Consider the following 27584-nt stretch of genomic DNA (forward strand, 5'->3'; position numbering starts at 1 on the left):
GGGGGGGGGAGAGTTTAAGTAGAGTGATTTTGGTCTAAGTTTCTCATAAAAGCTTATCATGTCTGTCAATTTTTTCTTTGGAATAATCATATTCACATTCCATGCTAAAACGTCACATACTATAAGAATCATTTAAGGCACCTCTTTATGCGTCTTGATTTTAAATTTTTCCTTCTCCTTAGTCCATACTTTGGGATAGTCTTTTCATGAACATAAATGATTTTGCACGCAATAATTTTGTAAACTATAGATCTTTCTTCTCAACAGGCATATGATTGCAACCATTCAACAAGAAGATGAGATTAGAATTTGAATTCACAAATCAACTACGGTTTACCAACAAAAAATTGAATCTGTTACAACATGGGAAAGAATCGTCTGTTCTATCTGTCTTCTAGTTGCAGACGGCATTACTATCATCTGCACAGCATTGATGAGATGTTGATCTATTACATACCATCTGATGTATTGAACCATAAAACATGCTCCCAAAGCCTTGCAACATGACAAACACTGACTATGAAGGAAGCTATACATATTAGATGATATGGATTGTGAAAATACCTCACCATTGTATACTTTTTGACAGCTTGCAATGCCCATCTTTGATCCACCTTCGTCCTCACATTTGTGGCTTAGTTTTTGTAAATACAAGGAGTGTTGGGTAAACTAATAGCCTTTACAAAGGACCCTGGATCAATGCAAGTACCAAGGCTTGGTTTGGCCTTGGTACCTTAATCCAACTCAAGCAGTGAACATAACAATCCCTTACATCCTCCAATCATATTCGCTCAAAAGAACATTGCACGTGGAAGCCCTCCCGCGCTTTATCTTCTTCAAAAAGGGCTCTATGGGAGTTAGACATGAACATCATGGCATTGCATATTGCTTTGGAGCAAATGATATTGGGCCCAAGTAGATTTCCGAAAAGGATACCAAAACACGATGGCAAGCTAAAGCTAAAGCTGTGGCAAACATAACAAAGGAAGTCCAACACAACCTCAGCATCAGTATTGGATTTTTCCTTGTAGAAATTAGTATATTTAAGAAAATCACTTTGAGCCGTCGATCTCCGAAGATGGAATGATGATCATAGGGAGTAGATAATCTGGAACTATATGGAGTTGTTGTAATGCCCCGTCCAAATGCTTCAAACATCCATTGATATAGTATGTCTGCAACGACGCTGCAAAATTGCTGGCGGAAGAACTTAGCTTCCTTGGATACCATTGCTTGTGTCAATGAAGCTCCATCCTGTTCAATTAAATTGAAAATGAGTTTCAAGTTCAACAAGATGATAATTGATAGATGATGGGAAAAAATCATCAAGTTGCGTGTGTATTAACCTTCCATCTGCGTATTTCATTGTTACTCGTGCAAGACACAGTCTAAATTCATTGTTACACCAAGTATTAGACACATCTAACCAGACTACCAGGGAATATGATACTGTTGGGCTACCATCTAAGGTGAACTGCGAACAAGATTATTCATCACCCAAAATGAAACTTATAGCAGCTTAAGAAGAGAGTGCTTATAATATTACATGTGCGATGAGATAGGAGTTAAGAGTAGCAAGAGAGAAGGTAGGGTATGTGGGGTACTGGGGTGAGAGCGAATTGGCTGGAAGAAGGAAAATGAGAGTAAGAGAAGGAACCAATTAGAAATGGGATAATGTGTGATTACCATACAGTACTTGTCCTTTAAATCTAATATCATAATATGTTTTAGATAATAGGGGTATATTTGAGATTTCCTAAGTGACGATTGACAAAAGGAGTTCCTAGTAATAATATTGAAGATTATAGATACAACAGTAAAAAAGGGTCCAGCATAAGGGGACTCACTGCAGTCATCAAGAGTCTTCTCAGCACAACACCATCGTTAGATGGTAAAAGCCTCAAGACCAAGTTTGCAACATCAACTACACCACTGTCCTTATAATCATAGGAAGTATCAGCTTTTGATGCTATCATCCCATGCAAACCTTTCCTGCAAACAAATATAAGAAACATGGACTAGATTTATATATGCAGAAAACATGCTTACCCTATCAAAGTAGCAAGTTATCAGGTAAATGAACAGAGGCTATCAAAAAGGCAGTCCTAAGATTTCGGTATGAAGGATAAGTTAGTTGTCACCACGACTATCCACACCAGAAGACAATAGAAGTGTGCACAAATTTATCAGTAGGTGCTGACAGAAAAATAATTCCCCCCCCCCCCCCCCTCCTTTTTTTCTATTTATTGATTAAATCATGGGCCTTGCAATATTAAAGTTCTAAAGTTCCAACAAATATTCAAAAGAATAAACTTGTACCTTGGGAATTTAACTTCAAGAGATACAATTTAACATACCTAGTTGCACCTACTTTTAAGAAAAGAGCAAGCTTCTGCCACTGGAACTCCTTCTTTTTGTTTAAAACCACCTGAACCAAACAAATAAAGTAAATAAACAACAAATATGGTGAAATTTTTTAGGCACTTCAATGGGTACACTAGAAGTTTAGAGCAGAGAAAAACACGCGCCTTGCACTAATGTCCTTTTGTCCTTCACATAAAATCCCCTATGCCTTTGATTATCAAAAAGGTTATCTTGATTAATGAGAACCATTGGACACATCAAATGGAAAGTTCAAACTTTCCTGTTTGTGTGTTATCAATACCTACCAAGTTTAAACTAACATATCACATTCTACACTACATTTTACATTTGTAAGTATGCCAGGAAAAAAGTAAATAAAGTCGTTACCATTACTATGTGACAGATAGATGGTAGTGCAGTGTAAGAAGTACTAGCCCACAAAAAAGTAACAGCATAGCCTATGGTTCTTGAGCAGTTCATACCGAATGTAAAATTTTCCTCGTTGCAGCTGAATTTTCAGTAAGGAGCTTCCGAACAACATAAGGGTACGCAGCTTCAAATGTCTTGAAACTATTATCTGCGGCTATAGCTAATCCTGGGACAACATGACAGATAAGACATAAATTGCAGAAAATGGCTGTTATTAGCTAAATTGGCATAGAAAAGCCTATGAAAATAAAAACAAAACACGTGTAATGTGGAAGTGTTAAATAAAACATTCAAAAGTGGAAGATGATTTGGGGGTTAGATGCATTACAGATAGAGCTAGAACTAACATAAGAAAAATCTGAAACAAATTTATGTAGGGCAGCAAGTCTGAAACCAAAAACTGATGCTGGATCCACAAATAATTTACAAGATAGTTATGTAGGAAGACACAATCAAGATAATCATTGTGTCAGACCAGCTGAGATCACTTTACTGGGCAACATAAAAGTGATCGTACATCATTATCTTGATTTTACAAATAGCGATGCATGGAAAAGTAACGCAACATACCCAATATCCTACAGATACAACAAATATAAGAAGATTAGATTTGATGCCCTAAGGAAAGTGAACACTACCTTCAAAGGAAGCAAGAGAACGTAGAACAAGTGTGTAGTACGGTGGCATACGAAAATGATACTTGAAAGCCACGGACCAGATTTTACCCAGAACCTTCAGAAAAATTATAGTTACAATCAGCCTCAAGTAAATATAAAGCAGCAAGTGGGATTATGTCTAACACTAGAACAAAGAAAATCCAGAATTGAAGGAAGACGCAATCAATTACAAATTGAGGGTAAGCCAACATTTATGAGTATGCCTATCTACAATATCCTTGGCATTTAAATTTGATGAACACGTAATGGAATAAATATATAGGATGCTACTAATGACCATAGTACATGAGATCAATAGCATAGCATGACTGCATTCATAAAACAAGCAGAGCTCTCAACAAAAAGCCAATAAATTGGACCATCAGACCCATAAAAAAATATGTTTAGCAACTTCTAAAGAAAAATTAATGTCATAGTGCATCCCTAATATTTGAAACACAAATGTTCAACATCATCTAATGACTTAATATCAAGAGGACGATCATCTATGGATCTGATATTTTATTCAAGAGATCAAGACATGATTCTCACCCTGCTGAACTTCATATCAGGAATTCCATCTCTAAATTCTACTTCTCCCAACTCATATTCCAGATCCTGAAATATATTTAGAACTCAACCAGTTAGTAGCCATATTTAAAATGGTAGTACAATCTCATTGTTCTCCATAAAAAGATCTTTTTTAGTAACATAATATTTAGCAAGGCACCATAGAACTGAAACTAGAGAAGCTGATATGATACCATAGTTACACGCCTGAGACTAGTCCCTGGGCTTACAACATCCATTTCAGTCAAAGAATTAACAAGGGATGCCCAATCTCCATTTACTATGTGCACTATGGATGCTAGCATAGCAAATTGATGCCTCTTTTCCATCTGACAAAGCAAACCAAAATCCAAAAACCTGGCATAGAAATCACCAAGAGAAGTGAATAACAGCTACAGATCGATATATAGTTAGATCTTCTGACATATTGAGTAAAGCTTATTTCTGTATAATGGCAGTCACAAGAGGTACCCTATTTGTCCTGAGGATGTGTAACGCAGGTTTCCAGGATGTGGATCAGCATGCAATAAGCCTGTTTCAAGGAGCTGAACGAGTGATGCCTCCACTCCTTTGTTAACCTAGAATAGTTAAAGCACAATGATCTGTCAATATGATATAAAATATAGCTAGGTCACACTACGAACATTCAAAATAATAATTGACACATTTTTTCTTATTGGAATCACTGATTCACTAAATCAAGAAACCACATTTTCAACGTTTTTAAACTAAACCCATAGGATTTCAGCTTTCAAAATAATTAAAGTAGAGTGCACAAATCTCATCTCCGCTTTCCCATACTAAGGCTGTTTTCTCATATTTCATAACAGTGTGTTCTTTTGGGCCCAAACTTTCACCTTACCAAGCCTTCTAACTGGTAGGCACATACTTTATTGCAAGCTCATCATCCCCTCAAATCTTAAGTGAGATCTGACAACAATGATTTATCACATAGGCATTGTACCAGGATTCTGGAAGTAACTAGAATTTATGCAAAGAATAATCCTGCAATTCCTAATTTCAGACCAGATCAAGAAGGCGTCTTTTGGCATCAAGTCTTTGCCTCTCTGAATATGTAGAGCCATTATCAACAGAGCTTCCAGCAGATACAGACAGTAAATCAGTTGGACTCTCACCAACAATCCACTCCATAGTCAGAAGTCTCTTTCGACTTAAATGTTGAAAAACTTTTGGCACACGCATGAATGGAAAGGAGGAATGAGCTTCCTGTATATACAGTAACAAACAGTCACTAAAAAGAAAAAGCATCTCATCCTGGAAACAAACTGGGCAATAAGAACTTTTACGAGTGTCTTTTCACAGAATAGGGAAGCTTCTTATGTTATCAAAAGACTTTTACTTACATGCTAAACTTAACAACTAATCCATTTTCTACCCAACTTTTTCCTCAATAAACATAACCCTTAACGTCTAAATAGTAAAGGTTCACATCAAGGTTCCTTTTCCCTTTGCTTCACAATTGTCTCCAAAGATACCCTTCACTATTAAAAGATTCTTTCAGAACGATGTTGTGATAAGAAGTTACACATCACACAATTAACTAATTATAGGGAGAGTAACACTAACACCCATCTGATATCAGTCAATGGATGGTTGGAATCTCATTCTCACCCTATGTATTGTTAATTACTAGTAAAATGTAAGCAACCCCATCCCATTTGAAGAAGGATTGGGAGGTTAACCATTTAACCTGTCCTATAATTATTCAAACTCCTGCAAACCTATTCATTAAACTGCATATCTACAAGACAAGGTAGCATGAAGTGTAACATGAAGAGTCATTTTGAGCCATCCAAACAAAAGGTTAATTATAGTGAGTAAACTCAAAGGGAAAATGCAACTAATACCAGAAACTTGGAAGCATTTGCAGCTTCTAAAGTATAATCCAATTCTGCGACAAAACCTTTCCCAAGCTCATCAGCATACAGACGAATGTCACTTCTTCTCTTTGCTATATTTTGCAATAGCCCAAGCTGAAATAGTTATGTACAACTGAGTACAAGCTTAATTAAATAACATATATAGGAAGTTACAAACACAAGATTAATGGATCTCAATACAAACCCCTAGGCGAAGAATATATAAATCGCGCACAACAATATGGCGCAAATTAGGACGTTGAACTTTAACAGCAACATCAAATCCATCATGAGTACGCCCACGGTAGACCTAGAATGTGTAAAACATCAAGCAAACAAGAAATAAATTATAAACCAGAATGTTCATAAAGAATTCTAGAAGCATCAAATGAACACATATGCATGTCTTATATACACATGATTATTTTATAATCATACTTAATAGCCCAAAAGAACCATCCCTTCAGGGACATCCGATAAAACTGGAAACACTAAAAGAGCCACCTGACCGAAAGATGCTGCACCCTTAGGTTCCTTAGAAATGTAGGTATAGAATGACTCTGCAGGAGATCCTAATTCTTCTTCAATAATTTTCATAGCCACAGCCCTGGGAAATGGAGGGATTTGGTCATGCAGCTCAGACAATGCCTGCAATCATAACTCAAGGAAAAAGGATGAAAAAAAAATAAAAAATTTAAAAGGTTAATTCATTGCAGAGTAGAGAAGAGGAAACACAAAAATTAACAGGTTAATTCTAGTGCGACGAATATAATATTTAGAAGAACTTCCATATCCCAGAAAGAACAACCATGAATATAACGGTATTGCAATTATTGAAGCCACTTACATAAGATGCTAACACCAGCATACAACCACACATTAAAAACATCAAAAGATTTAAATCCACACATATTATTGCAGAGCAGAAACAAAAAGTATTTGATAATTTCTAGAAGTTTTTTTTTTGTTATACTGACATAATAAAAGGACATTGATGGAAAATACAAAGTTATTCTTTACAATCTAACCTTAGAAATTTCAGCACCAATAATGTCTGGCCTGGTGGATAGGGACTGACCAACTGCATCAGCAAGCAAAGGCATGTAACTAGCATATTGGTAATCTTGTGACTGCAGGAGAAAAATAGAAGTCCCGGTCTATAATTTAAAGAGCAATATGTAAAACAACATGGAGTAAATTTATTTTAAAAAGAACAATAACAAAAAAGAAGAAGATAAGAATTGGAGCTTTAATGCTCAAAATGAAACTTCAACTAGATAGACTTCCTCACCTTTGATAAAAGTGGGACCTAGGTTTAGCATAGTTTCTTTTAACACCATTCCAAAATTGTATTGTAATATATTCTCATTGATATCCTCATCCAAACTTGGTCTTAAGAACTTTTTGATCCCAGAGGTACGAATTCTGATTGCAGCAGAAGCAAAGGAGGAAAATACCTTACAGTACACAACATAGTGAATCCAATAAGAATGTATTTTATAAAATAGCTTAAATAAAAGCTTTTATATAACAATAAGATGGCAGACCTGAACTAAATAATGACACGAGAGCAAGTTTTACATCATGGTTGTCCAATTTACAAATTCCATAATAAATGTGGTTGGTCTTTGGTATGAGGAGACAGTATTTTACAAGTGAAAATTAGTACACTCACGTGGGAGAATAAAAAAGTAGGCAAGTATCAAGGCATTTGAAGATAGATGCTCTAATTTGACTTACAAGCTCCCTCATCCTACACTGGCTGAAATTAAAATTAGAACTCTTGCAAACTGGTGTTTTAGTCAAGGAATATAAATTAAATTTTTAAAAATAAGGGAAGAAGACATTAAGGTTATCAGGGAAAGAGTGTTTTGGATAACAATAAATATACATGCTTGAAATATTATAATAGGTTGGAACCAGTGGGCTAGACCTTGCAGCACGGCAGCACCAAACATAAGTGAAAGTAACTTAAATCTAAAAGTGTACCATTTGGGGGAGAAAAGCTTCTAGAAAATGAAAGTTGGCAGTAAATAATACCCATTTAAAAAGGCAAAAGGAACACCAATAAAATATTGAATTCCAATAAATTAATTATCTATTAGATATTGTATGTACCTACCTCAAGAAGTCTAACGGCCACTACGTGAGGCCTGCAACTGAAATAATCAGCAATGCTTTGGGGATCATAGACTTCAGGAAGTGGCTTAGACCAAATCTTAGAAAGATAGTAAAAGTAAAGAGCATATGCCTCTAGAGCTTTGAGATCAGCCATGAACAAATCCACACCAGAGAGTTCTGTCAGAGGATGGATTTCCATCAATTTCAACTAAAATAAGATAAGGCAATTTGAATGATCTGAGCTACATTGCAACAAACCATATTTGCAAGCACACATGCACAGTTGCACACACATCGGATGCAGAGAGAGAGTGAGAGGGAGTAAGTAAATCAATTTATCGTATTCAGATCTTGCAATTTACAGAACGGTTATCGACAGAAGCCTACCCCCAAAATTTTAAATTTTCAACAACCCTAGTGTTAGTCAGCCTTGTTACAGTTCCAAGCTTGGAACGGGGTCATACAAAATGATAATTTAAGCATTAGATTTATAAGAAATAATCCAATATATTGGCAACCCCAATCCTCTAGACTTGAGTTCTTTCCATCCTAATTCGAATGTCATAGGAAAGGCATTTTATCATTATGTGATTGCTTAAGAAAAGACCTCTATCTTTTCTTCGAACAAGAATCAAAGGAAAGTTAGGAAACCTAATAAGACAAGAACCAATCTAGTCCTCAAGCTTGTAAATCGATGGGACGACACAGAATAATTTGACAGCATCAATAAGTCAATAACCAAGTAATAAATTTTCTATTCTGTTAAAGCTTTAAAATTACATGAAAGTGAGACTCGAATTCCACATTTTCTGCTGTCTGTCAATAAAATCAGAGCAATATGTCCAATTAAGAAAACTATTTTAGCTCCTGACCCTTCATAGTTTATAGCCAACCAATACAGTCGTTAGTAGTTCCACTTGGTCAAAAACATTTCACAAAATTCGCACTAAGCAACTTCATATAATAATACGCTCATTCAGCATTAAAATACTTATTTTCTTTGAAAATTTTAAATCTTTCAAAAGCTAGACCTTGCATAATATTTTCCAGTAAAAAAAAAAAAAAAACTGTCAAAATCTTTCAAAAGCTTAACCTGGATAGGAAGGTTGAGGCCAAGAGAGAGGTGGCAAGGCAGGCGCATTGGGGTCTTCGAGGTTGCGAAGCCAAACGATGTCGTCTAGTGTTTTCGCAACCTCTGGAATTCGAAAAGCCTTATTTGCCCACTCGATCCCTCTACCAATCCCCTGCTTCAGAAACTCCAAGTCCTTGCGAACCGCCTGAGCCAAGTGCCCGAAGTCTCCCACAGCTCGTCCCTGCTTTACTCGTCTACTCTTCGACGTCGTTTTGGAGGTCCTCGTCGATCTCAGCACGGACACCGGCTTAAACGACAACGACAACGACGTCGCTGACGCTGCCGCTGCCGCTATCGTTGCCATCAATGGCCTGGCAGTGAGAGCAGCTTGTACGGAAAATGGTGGTCAATTTTGGATTATTAGTGATTAATGCTGTTTTATTGGTGTGTTTAACGCAGTGAGCTTTTTTTTTTTGTCAGAAGAAGAAGAAGAAGAAGAAGAGGAGAAAAATGACTGGCAATGGAAGAAGCGTTGTGGGCGCCTCGTGGCCACGGCAGAGCTATAGAGAGAGTGGAATCTCCTGCGGTAGGTCTACTTTAAGCTCCAAGGCGCGAGAGAGTTTGATTGGCTCCGGCGGGGAAAGGCATCTTCAAGTCGGTCATAGCCAGTAGGATATTGACACGTAGACTGGTTCACGAGCTTGAGACACTGAGACGGTGTATTAAGAAATATATATTTTTTTTTCTTTAAACATATTGTTGACCGTTATTTGGAGGACCGTTAATGGGCTGGCCCAAAGCTAAAAAACAAATGCGAGCTGGCCTGAGACAGTCGGGTATCGATTTAGCAAATTTGGTGCTTGGTGTTCCATTGAAGAGAAGATGAAGGTGTCCTTTTCCTATTGTGATTTAAGTACCTCAAAGCATATAAATAAAATAAGCTCTTACAGACAAATTATTTTATATAATTAATACACTAACACGTGATATAATTAATTTATGTATTATAATATAAATGAACGTTATTAATACTATATCTTATAAATATAAACATGTCGTCCAATTAATTTTTCTTTATAATCACAATCTCAATACAATTTTTTTGAGAATTTAGAGTTCAAAAGTTTGTGGATTTGTGAGTCTAGGTAGGTATAGATGGGAATTGGGTTGAGATTATGTATATGATGAAAGTAACAATTTAAAAAATGGAATGGTTTTGGACTGTACATGCGGTCCAATAAGTAATATACATATAGCCTATAGGTGTAGTGTATGTATAGGAAGGTTGAGGCCGATAAAGAGGTAGCAAGGGAGGAGTATCGGGAATCCTAGCTCCTATATATATATATATGCTTCTGATAAGTGTATGCTTTGATGAGGACTAGGCTGGGTAGCCAGATATAGCACATAATTTTGGTGTGCGGTGTTATTAATTAATCTATTTAAATTATAATACGTATATAAATTTTTAAGAGTAATGTTTCAGGTTTTAAGTAATAATAATTTGTGTTAAGAGCACGTTGTCAAGAGCACATACTTTGCATTTCGGAAAAAAAAAAAAAAAAACACTTTGCATTTCTTCATCTTGATGGATGAAATTGGAAGATATGCATGCGAAGAGCCCAAGATTAGATATCCATGCATTGATGCATACACGTTTGAGACAGCAATGGCCTTGAGATTTTTAGTGTGTAGACTGTAGTTTCTTAAGCAGTTAAGTACATGACCTCATAGCACTAGCCCCAGTAATTTATTAAGAAATAGAAAGAAAGAAAGATATATCCCTCCTAACTCTTGTGTCCCCAAAATTTTACAACATTTCTGTGCATACAGCTAGAGAAGAGCTGAACCTCCACCACACATATAAGATTTGACCTATCAAGTAGTAGATTTTCCTCTCATTGCCACCTATTTTGGATTGAAAGAATCCACGTGGCCCAATAACACAGGAGCAGCAAGGAGCACTAGCCAATGACTATCCAAATTTGGATTTGCCTATATCTCCCACTTGCATATACGTTGAAGCATTAGTACTAGTATTCCTTGCCATTCCTTCCAAACCTCATATTCAAGTCCCTTTACTCTCCCACAAACCAAATCTTGATGGCTTCCAACACTTTGATGAGCTGTGGCATTGCCACCACAGCTTTCCCTTCAGTCCTCTCCTCCTCCAAGTCTAAATTCGCCACCGCAGTCCAGCTCCCTAGTGTTGGAGCCAATGCCTCCTCCCGGTTCTCCATGTCCGCAGAGTGGATGCCGGGCCAACCCAGACCTCCTTATCTCGACGGCTCAGCACCCGGGTAGGTCTTAGTAAAACTATTTGTACCATATTTACTGATTATTAAAAGGGTCAACAAAATGGTCATTATTGTTTTTCTATGTAGCTAGGCAAAATTTAGAAGAAATTAATTTTATCAAAATTTCAATACTTTGTAGTTTATGTTGGTGACATTGTGTTTGGTTGTTGTGGGTTTCAGTGACTTTGGATTCGACCCACTTCGGCTAGGAGAAGTGCCAGAGAACTTAGAGAGGTTCAAGGAATCTGAACTCATTCACTGCAGATGGGCTATGCTTGCTGTTGTAAGTGCACAAACATTAACAAGATGTGTAACCATTTTAATTAATTACTTCTTGAATATGAGAGGAATTAAGTGCTTTAATTTGAGTTGCAATGTAACTAATTAAATTTGCTAATTAACAATGAATAACATTGCAGCCAGGGATTCTAGTACCAGAGGCATTGGGTTTGGGGAACTGGGTTAAGGCCCAAGAGTGGGCCGCACTCCCAGGAGGCCAAGCCACCTACTTAGGCAACCCAGTTCCATGGGGCACTCTGCCTACCATTTTGGTCATCGAGTTCCTTTCCATTGCCTTTGTAGAGCACCAACGCAGCATGGAAAAGGACCCTGAGAAGAAAAAGTACCCTGGTGGTGCTTTTGACCCCTTGGGCTACTCCAAGGACCCTGAGAAGTTCAAGGAGTACAAAATCAAAGAGATCAAAAATGGTTAGTACACATAAAACTTGTGCTCATAAACGTTTACGAGACAAACAGTCTGACATATTAGGTTGTCGTGAATGAAGAATGAAGATGCAGCAGTTCTGATTTACAATTTTGGTTGTGTAGGTCGGCTTGCATTGCTAGCTTTTGTTGGGTTCGTTGTTCAACAAACAGCATACCCAGGCACTGGACCATTGGAGAACTTGGCCACTCACTTGGCCGACCCATGGCACAACAACATTGGGGACATTATTATCCCCAAAGGGCTTTTGCCTTGATTCTATATGCAATCAATATGATCAATTTACATTACACCCACTGTAAAATTCCATGTACCCATCCGCAATGAATCACAACTCTTTGCCTTTGGCATGTGTGAGTGAGTTTAGAAGAAGCAAACTTTTACTATCATCACCTTCATTTATATTAGTAATCTAAAAGAACTGTACTTAAGATTGTTATGGAATATCCCATATAGTTCTTGTCAAGTGTACTGAATTCAGTACGTATTTATTTAATTTTTTTTTTTTGTTGTTAAATTTCCATTTTTCAAGTAGCAATTTTATAAGTAATGCTACTCGATCGATCTTATAATGAGGTTTTTTTTTTTTTTTTTTTTTAAGGAATGATGTATTTTTCTATTTAATCAATTATTGCATTTGGGGAGGTGTAATTTGAATTTAAAATAGTATTTCAAAGGAAGAGGTGCCACCACAAACTGAGATTATATAGCATGCAAAAACTTGGATGCTTGAAATGCATACCAAAACAGTCATGGCTAAATGGTTCATGCATCCATAGTTACAATTATTTCCCTCTTGGCAATAAGCCTGAAATTTGAAAAACAACACGAAATTAACTTGAAGCCTTGTATGTGTATCCATCTGTAGATATTTGTTGGTGTCTATATTCAACACGAAATTGACATAAAATTAATATGAAAATTGACAAAACACCAGTGTACGTCGAACGCATTGCAGCTCTTCCTTCCATTAAGAACCTGCCTTTTAATTTCATAGGCAGGTGTCTGCATCTTAAACATTCTCTTAGAACCAAATCTCCCTCAAAGAATTTCATACAGATTTTCAAGATTCCAAATAAGTTCTTGCAGATCCTTATTATTAACAACAATAGATCAATAATAAAATAATGAAACAAAAAGATAAATTGGCCTTAAAGAATTGAATAATAGAAATTACATATCTTGATAATTAAAGAGTCTTTTAAAGAGCTTTAAGAAATTATTTGTTTTGTTTAAGATAAACTAACATAGTTTTATCATGTCGTGTCATATCATTAAAATTCTAAATCAACATAAACTACATAGAAGAGGAGTAACCAATCCAACAACAAAAAGAGACCACCAACCAGTATGACAAATTGTTTTATTATTAATGCATGCATTATTAGCTGATTACAGCAACACATTTATTTGTTCTACTATTTACTAAATAAAACAAACACAAATGATTCCTTGATCAATGGACACACATTGGGAACTAGTGTATTTCTCCTTTAGTGCATCCATACATGTTGCTTTACAATCAGCCGGGTTGCAGGTTCCCAAAGGCGGAAACGGGCTTGGGCTTGGGCTTGGGCCCGTGAATGCTGGACGCAAGCCCTGAACAATGTGATGGTTGGTGGCCAAGAATGTCATGATGACCAAGGAAAGCACTAGTGTCAAACGCATTGCTCTTCCCTCCATTTAAAAAACAAAAGCTAACTAGCTTATGTTATTATGTGAAGGAATTGACAGCCCTCTTATTTATCGGTTTTAAGGGTTGAAGAGGTGGTGGTCAAAGAGTATTCAGTTGCTTGCTAAGTAAGTGTTGGTCATGCAAAGAGCTTTTATAGGAACTCATGGACGACTAATATGGGAGGATATCTTATTTGTTGGATTAAATCCCTCATTACCAATTTTATCTCCCTTTTAATTATTATTTTTTTAGTAAATTATTCATAACTCCCTGTTTTGAATTTGATTAATTAAAAACCTTCACCCTTAATGAAACTAATTCAAAACTCCTTATTAAGGACTTAATCTCTCCCAAAACCCCTGGTCAATTAATCACTATTATTTTTTCAATTAAATTTTATTATGATGTCATAGGTTTTACTTAAACAGAAAAATAATTAATTGGAATCTAAAATATCTTTCAAAAATTAGATTTTTTTTGTTTTGTAAAAAAAATTGGCATTTAAATGGCTTGTTTGACAACATCTTAATACCTTTAATTGATAATAAATTGTTAAAGGAAAATATAAAAGGATTGCATTCTTGCATCTACAATAACGAGTGTTAGGGAGACCACATTTGACACTATATTTTGTACCATATCTCTAATAGATATGAGACTCACCAATATAAATAGAAATAATTACTCATAACTACATATTTGTTGTGGTTTTTAACTTGTAGTACCACTATTATTAATATATAATAATTAGGTTAGTTTTATTAACAATTAGGTTAGTTTGACTGCATGTGCTTTAGTTGACTGCAGCTGAGAGGGCTGCTTACCAGCTGGCGTGTGTTAAGTGATGCAGTTTTACAATTTTACCCTTATGACAGTTTTTAGTTATTTTTAACTTATCTGTGCCCTTTCCCCGATTATGTTTAGGTTCTTGATTTTTTTTGTTTAGTTCAGTTTCTAAAACTGCAGATAACTGCAGTTTTTTGCATTTTTTTGAAGTTTCTAGAACTGCAGTTTTTTGCAATTTTTGAAACTGCATAAAAAACTGTAGTTTATGCAGTTTACAGTGAACTGAAACTGCAGTTTCTGGAATTACAAGTGAACTTTCTGCAGTTTCTAAAACTGCAAGTGAACTGAAACTGCATAAAAAACTGCAGTTTATGCAGTTTACAGTGAACTGAAACTGCAGTTTCTGAAATTACAAATGAACTTTCTGCAGTTTCTGAAACTGCAAGTGAACTGAAACTGCAGTTTCTGGAACTGTAAGTGAACTGAAACTGCAGAAACTGCAATTTATTAGAGTTGAAACTGCAGTTTATTGGAGTTGCTGACTTGCAGTTTCAGTTTATTGGTGTTTTGGCATGTTGCAGCTGGTGAGGACACGGCATGTATTTTTAATTTTTGTTATCCCTATTTTCGTCAAAACAATGCGCTGACAGATGGGTTTTACTGTAGCGCGGGGATCCAGTGGATGTGGTGTCCGCAAAGGAATAATAGAATTGTGGTAGTTGGCCCGCAAAGAAAGAAAGGGGCTTTGGGTGGTTTTGGTTAATAAATTTATGTGCTAATACCTGTATGTTAACGGACCCATATAAATAAGTCTTATACAGAATAATTTCTTCTATTAGAGAGGTGGTACACAATGTAATCTTCCCAATATTACTTTGATGAAGTGGAATGGTTGAGATTAAAATTGGAGGCCTACCTCATCAATCCACTCTTATTTAAAGAAATTAATCTAATTGTCAATTAATTTTATGAAATAAGATTATAGCATCACAATTCAACAACATAAATAGCATCAATGCCCATTTCCCTTGGCAAAGCTTAAGACCCGGATTTGTGGACACATTTGTTTCAAGATTTACGCGATAAGAGGCAAAATGTTGTATATACATAAATATATAATAGATAGCATATGCGCTCTCCAAGTATCCAAATTAAGCCACTATATGTGCTTGTTATGTAGCATGTGGGCTATGTGAAAGATGTCGCAATATCATGTGGCAGTGCAAAGTATCCTTAGGCGACAGAATCTGCATATTCTTCGTCCAAAGTATGGTGCAAAAATTATTTTGGCACGTAACTTTGGGAGACGAAATTATGGTTCATTAATGTGATTTCATTGACAAATCAATGAAAATCCTCTCAAATGAACGGTTCTAACATAAATTTATATTGCGGAATAATAATAATAAAAGAGAAAGTCGGTGGAGAAGGTGGATCCGTCATTTAATTTGGGTGCTTTTGGGATTCCATATATTTGCAATAGAAGCCCAAAAGCTAATTAGGGGCATTCTCCATTTCCCAAACCAACAAATTGGGGCATTCTTGAATTAGAGGTTAGGGATGTTGATTCCATTAATTCTCGGAAATCTGAATGAACATTCTTAAACTATATATGTGAATCAAGACCGAACATCACCTAATTTAGTTTCTTAGTCAGTCAGTAAATAATGCATCAATTGAGAATCAGAGTCTCCTGATCATCACTTCGACTACACAGTTTTATAATTAATATCCTAATGTTAGCTTCAAGTTGTAGATTCGTCAGTTTTAGGTAGATAATATATTGCTTAATTAAGAGCTTATGGCCAAAATGGGGTTGAGAAAACTTATCAAGCAAATGAGAAAAAGAAAAAAAACAAATGAGAAAAATAAATAAGGCCAATGCTATGGGCACTCTTGTTTGTCACTGCTGGTAATTATTAACATTATTAACTTAAATTTCTCAACAATGGTTGACACATGACCGACCATTTGAGTGATTTACTAATCAATGATATTATGATAATTACAAACACAAAGCTTTCCACCAATAATAGGCACGTCCTTACATTCAGCAGATGTAAGCTTTTCTCCATAGGCCTCTTTGCATTTGTTGGTGCAGTCAGGTTGAGAACACTCGATCACAATTTCAACACCCAAAGCAGGCTCTGGTATTGCACCCATCAACACCACCAAAGCAATGATCAGTACACCCATGCATTTCAACACTCTCCCTTCACCCATTGGAAATATTTGGAAAATTAGAAACCCAAATGCTTTAGATATAATATGCTATGAAAAAAGATGGTAATTAAATTGAAGTGATTCTATATATAGTGAATACTAAGCAAAAAGTTTTAGGAGAAAAATAATTGTTTTAAATTTTAATTCTAATGTGATATCCCATTTGCAAAGCAATAAAAATCCTCTCATTTATCACAATTTCTCTTCTTTGTTTGCTTTTGGATTTTGTTTAAGGATTTGGATCCTCTCATTTTACTTTCTCTACCTCTTTTTCTCTCATTATCTTGCTCACTCCTCAAATCTAATCTATCCAATCTTATGTAAACCTTTCAGTTTTTAGTTTTTGGATTATGTTTAAGGATTTGGACCCTCTCCTTTTTCTTTCTAGTATTATTTTTTGCTCATTTTCTTATTAACTCTTCCAATCCTATTTATACAGTATCCAATGGTTAATTAATTTTACGATATAATATTATAACACCACAATTCAAGAACATATATGAAATTATAAGATAATTATAAATTTATAACACACCAAGAGCACGATTCCAACAAAGAATGACCATCAGAATTAATTTTTAAGAGTTTGGAAGTTTTTAGGTCGAAATAGTATCGTATTAAATCAGCCCAAAGATAGAAATACAATGCCAAGGCCCATATAAGCCTGACCGAAACTACACAAGGGTTAGGCCCAAAATATCAGCCCAACTTCGTAAATTAGAGAAAAGGATCAGCTCAACCGCATACCACCACTAGTCCCATGTTCTCCTCTTTTTGTCTCCATTGACTAAAGTCTAAAGCCTATATTTGTTTTGACGCATCATCTTGCAATTCCAGTTAACATGATAAAACTGTACGGAAGTACAATTTTTACATATACAAGTCAACTTCACCTTCATGTTTCTTATTCTAGAGATAAATATATATTTTTAATTTTGGAAATAACATTTCCCTTATTTTAATTTCTAAATGTACAATTATTTTCTTTGATGATGATGATGATTCACACTTTTACAAAGCAAATTTTACTTCCGGCGAAGTAATTAACTATCCCTCGATAGTTCTTATTATATTGCTTTTAGAATTCTGGGTTTCCATTTTTTTGCAAGAAAATAAAAGGAAAATTATTTTGTTGATGCAAGTACTCTTTGAGATCGAGCTCCTCAGCCGACATGAAATCTGAAGCAAGACCATGAAAATGCCACTGTACGTTATAAGTTTTTGTTTCCTACATTTCAAGTTTCATTCTGATTTTGCATTGCCACTTGCATGGATTGGACATGAAAAGACCACCAGTTGTTAGGAAGCATTAATAGGACAACCCCATGTTCCAAAATATTTGTTGGATTTATATTTTTAATTTCTAACTAATTGCAATTATTAATTAGGATCCTAATACTGATATGGTGTGCTTCTTGTTAGCAAGCACATTGCAGTGCATGTATGACCCTTCTGTAGATATGATTAAGTATTGTCTGTCTACAGGTGGAGAATGTAATACCTATCATGGAAGATATGCTAAAGAAAGAAAAAGGAAACTAGGAGTCCATGACTTAGAATAATCAATAATGTACTTGAAGTACAATTTTTGCTGATTCAGAGTAATTAATTGTTTAAGCAAGTCTGCAAATTGGGTTAGCAGACACATGGACGACAAAGAGCCAGGCTTAAATGGGGCAACAGTAGCCGCTGTCATCTCCCCTATGCACATACACAGCCTGTTCTCATTGTTTGTGCCTTAATCTCTGGGGCCCTGCGTAATACTAATACCCTTTCACACACACACACACACACACACAACCACTACAATCTCATTACCAACATTTGCCATAGCCAAGTACATGGACTGGGAGTCAATATCATGTCCCTCCAAGGAATGAGATTGGGGAGTGATTCCTTATTTTAGAGTGAGTCCTACTTACTTTTTTGATTCCCCAATACAAGTAAACAAAGGATTATAGTAGAATGTGAATGATTTCCATTCATTTCACTCCCATTCTATGTAAGTAAAGGTGCCCTTACATTTGTGTCTACTTTTTTTTTTTTTTTTTATCACATCAATTCTTCCAATTAGCTAGGTTATATGCAACGTAACATATGTTGTGCAAAAGTTGGTGGATGGGTCCGGCCATGCATTTTCCTAGGCCTACACATACCAAATATGCTTAGCCGCTTGAATTGTCAAATGAGTATGGAGTTTTATTAAAAGACCTTGACATTAGTGTGTGTAGTCTAATTCCTTATATATTAATTAATGACTACTTACAAAATTGATGTGAGATTATAAAACTGACTATAATCTAAGTCACTTTCTCCAACAATATAAATTTAATGTATAGTTAAAATTGTATGTATATTTGACATGAAAAGCTTCTTAAATGAAATTCTGTTTTGTGTTATACTGAGATCCCATTAGGCTTGCTCAAGACTGCTTGAGCAACAACACAATTTTGTTAATTTGGTGTTTCTTTGTTAAGCTTTTGTTAAATTTTTTTGACCTACGATCGAGAACTAAATCTAAAACTCTAAGCCTTAACCGGGTAAAAAAATAAAAATAACAAGAGCCGCTCAAGCAGAGTTGAACAGACAGACCACTTGAGTGAAATAGGATCTCATATAAGAAGTGGACTGACAATTAATATTTGTAATTTTGGACCTCAGGATCAAAACCAGTGTGCCACTGCCAACTGGCCACTGAATTTAAATTACAGTTGCTTCTCTATTCTTGAATTAACTACTACTACTGAAGTGGTGAAGTCAGAGTCACCTCCCTTTGACTTCCTAACTGTCTGACCTCCACACTTCAAAATCTAACTGTAAAATAAAAATGGCCAACACCCTCCTCATTCATCACAGCAATGAGCTCAGCTCCAGCAAGCAACCACACCACACCAAAACCATCACCAACCTCTAAATACATGTAACACCAAAAACTTGTTCATAATCCAAGCCAATATGGCAATCCAGAAATGCCCCTCTGCTTCACCCATTTTCATTCTTCTCCTTCTTCTGCTGCCACTCACTGCTTTCGGTTACGGCTTGCTTGGCCCAATCGCCGCCGCGTTTGGCGACAATGGGTTCTTTTGCGCCATTGGTGCCGGTGGGGAGCAAGAGGTCATATGCTGGGATAAGGACAACAGGTCCTCATCCTCTTCATCATCATCATCAGCACATTTCAGTTCTCTGCCTCCAATGGCTTCTCTCTCTGGTGGTGAGGGCTTTATGTGTGGTATTACATCCAATTCTTCAAAGGGGTATTGTTGGAACTTAGCCAGTTCAGGTATGGATCTTATCCCTACAAGTTTCAAGTACACTTCTTATTCACAAATAGCCCCAGGGAAAAACCATGTGTGTGCTATTAGAGGATCATACTATTCAACTATTGATTTTGGTAATGTTGATTGTTGGAAATTTCTGGGTAATGGGTCAACTGTGGATATTACTTATAACTCTTCGTTTAGTGATCCAAAGATTGATGGTGTTGCTTTTAGAAAGATTGTATCTGGGGAAGGGTTCAGTTGTGGCATTGTTAAAGAAGGTGGTGGTGTTGTTTGTTGGGGACCCAAATCTGCTAAATTGGGTTTGGGGGTCTCTTCTGTTTCTGGTCATTTTGAGACCTTAGCTTCAGCTAAGGGCTCAGTTTGTGGGATTTATAGTGAAACAAGGGAAGTAGAATGTTGGGGACAGGTTGATGAGTTTGCTTCTTTACCTGTTGGTACTGAATTTGTGAGCTTATCGTCTGGTGCTCATCATTTTTGCGGTATCTGTGAGGATGATCACAGTGTTGAATGCTGGGGTGGTATTGATGCTGCTGCTGTTCCAAAGGGTTCTGCTTTCATGGCAATTGCCTCATCAGATTATACAACTTGTGCTGTTAGAGAGGTTGATTTGGTTCTTAATTGTTGGGGTGTTCATGGGCAGTCAACGCCGGATTATAGCCCGCCTTTGGAGTTATGTAGTCCGGGTGTCTGCTTGCCAGGATCGTGTGATGCAGGGAAGTTTGCATTCAATGCAAGTGTCTTGAATGAGCCAGATTTGACCAGTTTATGTATTCGAAAGGACTTGAAAATTTGCTTGCCTTGTGGAACAAATTGTTCAAAAGGTTACTTCCTTTCTAGTGTGTGTAATGAGAATGAAAATAGAGTGTGCACTGATTGCTCACTTTGCCAGAACAGATCTTGTTGGGATGTTTGTGGACTCCCTCCATCATCATCCGGGATCCGAGAAAAGGAGCAGAAAGAGATGAAGAAATTAGTTGTCATTATTGGATCTTCAGTGACTGGTTCTTTACTAATCTTAATAGTGTTGTGCATCATTTTTAGATTGACCAACACCAAGGATAAGGAGAAAGGTAAATTCCATTTCCAGTGCACATTTTGTGCAGGCAAGTCAGTGGTGGAGGCTGACCCTGAAGCAGATCTACAAACATCTCTGTCTGCAACTACATCTCTTGGAATAACCCAAGTATTCCGGCTTTTCGAACTGAAAGATGCCACACATGGGTTCAAGGAATTCAATGAGCTCGGCCGGGGAAACTTCGGATTTGTCTACAAAGCTGTTCTATCTGATGGTAGGCCAGTAGCAGTCAAGAGGGCTAATGCTGCCACTATAATTCACACCAACAGCAGGGATTTTGAAGCTGAACTTGAAATCCTCTGCAACATTAGGCACGGCAACATTGTCAACCTGTTGGGCTATTGTGCTGAAATGGGGGAGAGGCTGCTGGTTTATGAGTTCATGCCCCATGGAACCCTCCATGACCATCTCCATGGAGAACTCTCCCCTCTGGATTGGAACCTGAGGCTAAAAATCTCATTGCAGGCTGCAAGAGGGATTGAGTACCTTCACAAAGAACTTAACCCTCCAATTGTCCATAGAGATGTGAAGACTTCAAACATTCTTTTGGACTCTGAGTGGGTGGCAAGAATTGCAGATTTTGGGCTGCCAAGTGCCAACATTGATAGGGATTTGAATGGAGATATGGAGAGTGATGTGTACAATTTTGGGATTGTGCTGCTTGAAATATTGAGTGGAAAAAAAGCTCATGACAGGGACTGCTCACCTCCAGACATTGTTGAGTGGGCACTGCCATTGATAAGAAGAGGGAGGGCAGCTGCCATTTTTGATAGGAATGTGGCTCTGCCAAGAAATGTGGAGCCATTGCTTAAACTTGCAGACATAGCTGACCTCACTTTGAGGGAAGATCCCGGCAACCGTCCTACCATGTCTGAGGTGGTAAGTATGGTGGAGCAGACTGTGAAGAATGGATTGACATTTTAGCATTTGTAACATACATATGTTGCAAGCATGTGTTACATTTCACCATGTTGCATTCTTTCTCACCAGTTCACAAAGCGAAGGAGATCATAATTGTAACTTTTATTTCTTTCGTTTTCCTTTTTCCCATTTGTTAATCTGGTGAGGGTTCTTTATATAAGGTATTAAGGTGCCATTTTTTTGCCTTCCTAGAAGCTTTGAGCTGCCATGCCTTCTTGTATCTTGGCAATGCTTTTCAACCAAATGGATATTTTATATAAAAAAATAGTGCATCAAAACAGAGTTTTGTAGAAATATATTATTGTGACATGTTATAATATTTTGGATCTAACTATGTGACGATATTTATTTTTTTCATATATGAATCCACTCTAGATTTCATCAATTTCTAACAAATACAACTATACTGATCGATGCTTCATCTGTTACATCATCTTATGACTAAAATTTGAGTAAAACTTTGATGTTCTGATATTATTTCTTTTGTATCCCCCATAGTCTGCAGAATGATTCGAGAGTCATAATAATGTAAAAAATAAAATAAATTGTGTAAGTTTAATGGGCCTCCAAAGTACTCAAAAAGGGGAAACGTAAAAGCAATGGGCCATTTGCATTGGGCTTCGGCCCACTTCCACTAATCAAATTGGTTGCCTAACTCGTTTCCATGATAAAAATTGCATTGTGGCTCATAATGATTAATGGTAGCATCAGATCATTATCTGCCAATTCTTGTCTCATAAGCTTGAGACCTTGACAATAGTTTCCTCAATATTATTTGAACTTTGTAGCCTCAAAGTTGGTTTGTCTTGCTTGTTGTTGCCTTGATGCTTAGTTTCCTCTCTGTTATGGACAGCTGTGAAAAGCAGTCTTTGCGGGACGATGCACAGCTTTTCACTTGCCTTGCCATTGCGGGACGATGCACTAGCCTTCCCTTTGCTTTTGTCGGACGATTCATTGGGAAGAAGAAAGCTGATACCTCAACATTTGAGAATTTCTGTTGGCCATGAATCATGATTCCGTAATATCTGCACAAAAGTTAGAGTTATGAATGTATGATTCCCGAATATCTGCACAAAAGTTAAGAGTTATGAATGTATGATTCCCTAATATCTGCACAAAGTTAGAGTTATGAATGTATGATTCCCGAATATCTGCACAAAGGCCACCATGAAGACTTTTACCTGGGTTCTGCTACCAGCCCTGTGAGAGCTAGTTTTCGCTTAGCATGGTATTTGGCTGGATAACCAACACCACCACCACCACCATCCTCAATTGTAGAAGAGGTTTGTGCACTTGCTGGCCCTTACTCTGCTTAGCGACAAATGTGGTCCAGTTGAACGACTCATCGAGCAAGAGCAACTCCGAGCCATCTTTCAAGATGCCTGAATTAAATGCAGATGACGATCATGGCTACATGTTTGGCCTAGGACTTTAGGTGAATTCCCAGGACTCCAGGTGAAACTCAGGAACATTGCCACAATTATACCTACTATCCATGGCAGAGGCTTTTATGATGAGACCCCAGAGATTGTTGACTGGTGGAATGATAGTGGAGCTGTGATCCTTCCAGGTCCACAGTTTGTTGAGTTTATGTGTGTGAAGGAAGCAATCCTTGCGATTTGTCGTGTTTATTTTTCACTGATTACCAAATAAAACAAAGTGAACAGATTGTTTGCCATGATTATGATTTTCCTTGTACCATTATCATCAGATTCCATAATAAGATGCAACAAGGTTTTACTTCTAAAGCAATGGAACGATCAGTTAGTAATTTAATGCCAAACCAATACTGCCTTGAATTTCCACAAAGTAACCCATTTATTATGAAAAGCATTATTCTGTTGATATTTCTACCTGTTTACTTGTAGACATCATATAACTTCTGCACATGCTGCCTATTTGTTCAATTGGTCTCCACTTGAAAGTGGGTTAAGTTGCACTGGTGGATGGTGAGTCCTGTGCTCGGGTTGCCATTTGAGTTACATTTGGCATTCATGTTTCCGCCATTTAGTGTTCCAATAATTTTTGACATTCTTGGGCAGGACAAGAGAGGAGGATGAAGCACTTATTGCATATATGGCAGCACATAAGGACGAGAGTTGGAGAGAAATAGCAAGTAACTTAAACATAGGCCGAAGTCTGCGTAGTTGTTGGTCTTGATGGATCAACCACCTCGACCCGAAGCTAAAGAAAGGACCACTAAGTAATGATGAAAAAAATATCATCCATCAATTGCATGACCACTTATAAAGATGAAAAGGACAAGTGGTCCAAGATAGCCTTTCATGTAATTTCGTAAAACTTTTATTTATTTTATTAATTGGAATTTAGTAATTTACAATGAACTGTGTGATCTTAGGACGAACGCCTAAGAATGTCAAAAATTATTAGGGACCCATTGAAACTCATTCAAAGAACACACAGTCAAATGAGTTTCGATAGGACCCTAATAATTTTTGACATTCTTGGGTGTTCATCCTAGGATCACACAGTCAAAACTCATTTATTGTAAATTACTAAATTCCAATTAATAAAATAAGTAAAAAGGTTTCCGAAATCACATGGGAGGCTATCTTTGACCACTTGTCATTTTCATCTTTATAAGAGTGGTCATGCAATTGATGGATGATATCTTTTTCATCATTACTTAGTGGTCCTTTCTTTAGCTTTGGGTCGAGGTGGTTGATCCATCGAGACCAACAACTATGCAGACTTCGGCCTATGTTTAAGTTACTTGCTATTTCTCTCCAACTCTTGTCCTTATGTGCTGCCATATATGCAATAAGTGCTTCATCCTCCTCTGCTGTCCATGAACGTCTTTCATTCTTCTTGCCCTTGGATGCCTCAGCCATGCTTACCTTGTTAAAAAATACCAACTTCATACATTAAGTACAGACACATTGATGAATTATGAAAAGAAAGGCAACAAACTAAACTATTCGTATATCTACTTATTTCAATACACATTGAACAGTCTTTAAATCTAATAAAGTAATATAAGCAAACTCAATGACTTAAAAGGCTAAACTTTTGGTATATCCAACGAAAAGAAAGACAACAAACTAAACCCAATGAAAAGAAAAGCAGCATTCAAGTACAAAGAAATTAATATAAAGCATACCCAGTCCTTTTTGCTTCAATTTGAAGATAAGTTAGGAAAAAAAGTCAGATCTGGGGAAGGTTTCTCCAATGCTAAAGTTGAAATTTTCCCTAAATCTTTTTTTGTTTGGGTTTTTAGTCTAAAATCTGACTATTTGAGATTTGGGGAGAGTTTGGGGAGCCTCATTCATTTAACTTGATTTTGGAAAAATTTTAGGTAAATCTCAAATTTGGGGAGATTTTAGGAAAATGGTCAGAGTTCTGTTTTATTACTTTATATCATTTTTTAGGTTTAGGAAAGGAGATGCTCTAAGCAAACTCAATGACTTAAAATGCTATAATTTACTCATCCAAGTATGATTTTAGAGTTTAGAGAGTAACATGCTATAATTCACAGAGAAATAACTAGAAGAACAAAAGGAGAAAATCTGACAGAAGAAAAAAACAGAGAGCCTAGAACTTGGAGGACAGGGGAGGCCGTCTGGTCCAAAACAAAAGGCAAAGAGAGTAAGATACATAAAAAAAAATAAAAACAAAAAGGCAAGACGTGAATGATTACCTCCTCCTGCACTAAACTTCGAGAACTGGAGATGTAGGACCTCCGACGAGTCGCACCAAAGCTGGAGTTCAGAGAAAATGAAAATGTAGAGAGAGTAGTCGATCTGGGTTAGTTAATGGATTACTTGATGCCTTCTTCAGTCCTCTCTCTAGCATTAATATCATCATAAAGTAGTAGGTCACTCCTCTCTTATGCCTTCTTCACTTCCCATAATGATATACTGTCATAATTCTGATGCCTCTTTGTGCAGTTTACAACCAGTTCTAAAAACGAACAGATGACCTCTCTCTCTCTCTCTCTCTCTCTCTCTCTCTCTAAACCAGCCTATTAAAAAGTGGGAGAGAGGATGGATAGGGGAATTGGGCTGAGACTGGCCCGTTAAAAGGCTTTACACCTTGGGCATGAGGCCGGCCTGCCTCAGCCTGAATATCACCCAAATCTACGGGGTATCCGCTGAGCTCAAGTTAGACTTTGAATAAGAAGATTGTGGCCCTTTGGGTGGCTTTCAAACATTACAACTCAATTTATTTTTGGTCAACAAACATTACAACTCAATACAAGTCCTTGAGCTTAAGCCTAATCACAGCCAAATCTAAACTCAGACATAATTAACTAGTCAGTGCTTGGGTGGAGTGCTTATTGGAAAAATTCATGAAAAAGGGAAATTATTGTGTGTGATCATAACATTACATGACATATTTAATCGAGGTCTATTTGACACTACTTTTTATAAGCGCTTATAATCAGTAGCGTTTTTGTTGGAAGCACTTCAACTCATAAGCACATATAAATTTTTATAAAAAATTCAAGTGCTTCTCAAAAAATCACTTAAAAACACTTTTATAATCCAAAAACACTTTTATTTATTTCTGTCATACGTAATTAAAAGCGTTTTTACTAATCTAAAAACACTTTTGCCAATTTTAAAAACAGTGTCAAACGGGCTCATAGTATGACAATCAAATTTATAAAAATTATGTTATGTGCACAATCATTAATGATAAGGATTTATGATTTTAAAGTTTAGATATTAATAATCATTAATGGAATAATCCTAAGCTCACAAGAATTACCCATGTTGCCATTCTTTTAATCTCAACATTTATTCACTTGTCAAACCCCTTGAATTCCGGTGATTAACCCAATCCCATAAAATTTTCCGGAAAATACTCTTCAGTTTTGTTCGAATTTCACTTCCAATTATAGTTTACCTATGCCTCCTTTAATTAATTAGTTGGGAAATTTCACTAAATAACCTCTTTTGGAGATTGAATTACTTGTTTAACCCTGACAGTAAAATTAGCTTTTCTAATCCTTTTGGCATGTGAAATGTCTACAATGCCTTTTATATAAATATTTCATTCAACAATGCTAATTGTCCCACATTTTTTTTCCCACATTTGTATTCCACCTGATGTGTCATTACTGGAAGGGTATTTCTTTTTTTTTTTTTAGGTTTAATTTTTTAATTTTTAATGTCCAATGTATGAATGCCATGTAATATGGTATGAAATTGTGGTATAAAAATGTGGTAAGTGTAGCATTACTGTATTTCATTAACAACTAAAAATTCATAAGGTAAGAAAATACATAAGGTATATCTAACTTTTTTTTTTGCTACTCTGTGACTTAGCTTACGGCATAGACAACTTTGATTCATTATTGTTTCACTTCTATGGAGATGAATGTAATTAGACAGTATAAAGTTGAATATTTTGGTATTAATTTTCGAGGAAATTACAGATTTGGTCCACTTATTTTATATCTAGTTCAATTTTGGTACACGATATTTTTTAAGTTCTGTTTTAGTCCATTAATTGTTTCATTTGTTCAATAAAGGTCCATATTTGTG

At 36.4% G+C, this 27584-nt stretch overlaps 3 protein-coding genes and 1 long non-coding RNA gene across 6 annotated transcripts; 2 read left to right on the top strand and 2 right to left on the bottom strand.

Annotated features, from left to right (window-relative positions):
• Window positions 1–253: 253 nt before the first annotated feature.
• On the bottom strand, window positions 254–9585 carry ATATH8 (Protein kinase superfamily protein). 3 transcript variants are annotated; one of them, XR_015121158.1, is made up of 17 exons: window positions 9114–9585; window positions 8022–8197; window positions 7191–7356; window positions 6928–6980; window positions 6404–6547; window positions 6105–6209; window positions 5888–6013; window positions 5046–5246; window positions 4491–4597; window positions 4214–4376; window positions 4002–4067; window positions 3432–3525; window positions 2847–2959; window positions 2358–2428; window positions 1848–1992; window positions 570–1254; window positions 254–420 (listed from the first exon to the last, which is right to left on the bottom strand). XR_015121158.1 is itself a non-coding variant. In XM_086236558.1 (16 exons), the coding sequence occupies exons 1-16, from the start codon at window positions 9454–9456 to the stop codon at window positions 871–873; spliced, it is 2457 nt and encodes an 818-aa protein (XP_086092684.1). In that variant the 5' UTR covers window positions 9457–9585; the 3' UTR covers window positions 254–870. The 3 variants fall into 3 exon arrangements, 1 of the variants encoding a protein (XP_086092684.1); XR_015121157.1 differs by having other exon boundaries at window positions 565–1254; XM_086236558.1 differs by having other exon boundaries at window positions 254–1254.
• Window positions 9586–11141: 1556 nt separating this feature from the next.
• On the top strand, window positions 11142–12619 carry LHCA1 (chlorophyll a-b binding protein 6). The gene is made up of 4 exons (XM_086238356.1): window positions 11142–11392; window positions 11570–11672; window positions 11809–12097; window positions 12218–12619. Exons 1-4 carry the CDS (start codon window positions 11196–11198, stop codon window positions 12367–12369), a joined length of 741 nt encoding a protein of 246 aa, XP_086094482.1. The 5' UTR covers window positions 11142–11195; the 3' UTR covers window positions 12370–12619.
• A 7133-nt stretch (window positions 12620–19752) lies between these two features.
• Window positions 19753–22077, top strand: CCR2 (CRINKLY4 related 2). The gene has a single exon (XM_086238580.1). It carries the CDS (start codon window positions 19753–19755, stop codon window positions 22075–22077), a length of 2325 nt encoding a protein of 774 aa, XP_086094706.1.
• A 656-nt stretch (window positions 22078–22733) lies between these two features.
• LOC147290206 (uncharacterized) lies at window positions 22734–24473 on the bottom strand. The gene is made up of 3 exons (XR_015121428.1): window positions 23929–24473; window positions 23256–23712; window positions 22734–23099 (listed from the first exon to the last, which is right to left on the bottom strand). It is a non-coding gene; the product is annotated as an uncharacterized LOC147290206 (long non-coding RNA).
• Window positions 24474–27584: the final 3111 nt, after the last annotated feature.

Source organism: Dryas octopetala, chromosome 3 (assembly GCF_963921425.1).
Source record: "Dryas octopetala chromosome 3, drDryOcto1.1, whole genome shotgun sequence".
NCBI classification, from domain to species: Eukaryota; Viridiplantae; Streptophyta; class Magnoliopsida; order Rosales; family Rosaceae; genus Dryas; species Dryas octopetala.

Bases quoted from the DNA above. Each gene is read 5' to 3' on its own strand.
- CCR2 (XM_086238580.1), top strand. From the start codon at position 19,753: ATGGCAATCCAGAAATGCCCCTCTGCTTCACCCATTTTCATTCTTCTC.
- ATATH8 (XM_086236558.1), bottom strand. From the start codon at position 9,456: ATGGCAACGATAGCGGCAGCGGCAGCGTCAGCGACGTCGTTGTCGTTG. The intron at 8,198-9,113 runs GTTAAGCTTTTG...ATCCTCTGACAG, and splicing joins GCCTCAACCTTCCTATCCAG to AACTCTCTGGTGTGGATTTG. The intron at 3,526-4,001 runs GTGAGAATCATG...ATTTTTCTGAAG, and splicing joins CTGATATGAAGTTCAGCAGG to GTTCTGGGTAAAATCTGGTC.
- LHCA1 (XM_086238356.1), top strand. From the start codon at position 11,196: ATGGCTTCCAACACTTTGATGAGCTGTGGCATTGCCACCACAGCTTTC. The intron at 11,393-11,569 runs GTAGGTCTTAGT...TGTGGGTTTCAG, and splicing joins CTCGACGGCTCAGCACCCGG to TGACTTTGGATTCGACCCAC. The intron at 12,098-12,217 runs GTTAGTACACAT...TTGGTTGTGTAG, and splicing joins AATCAAAGAGATCAAAAATG to GTCGGCTTGCATTGCTAGCT.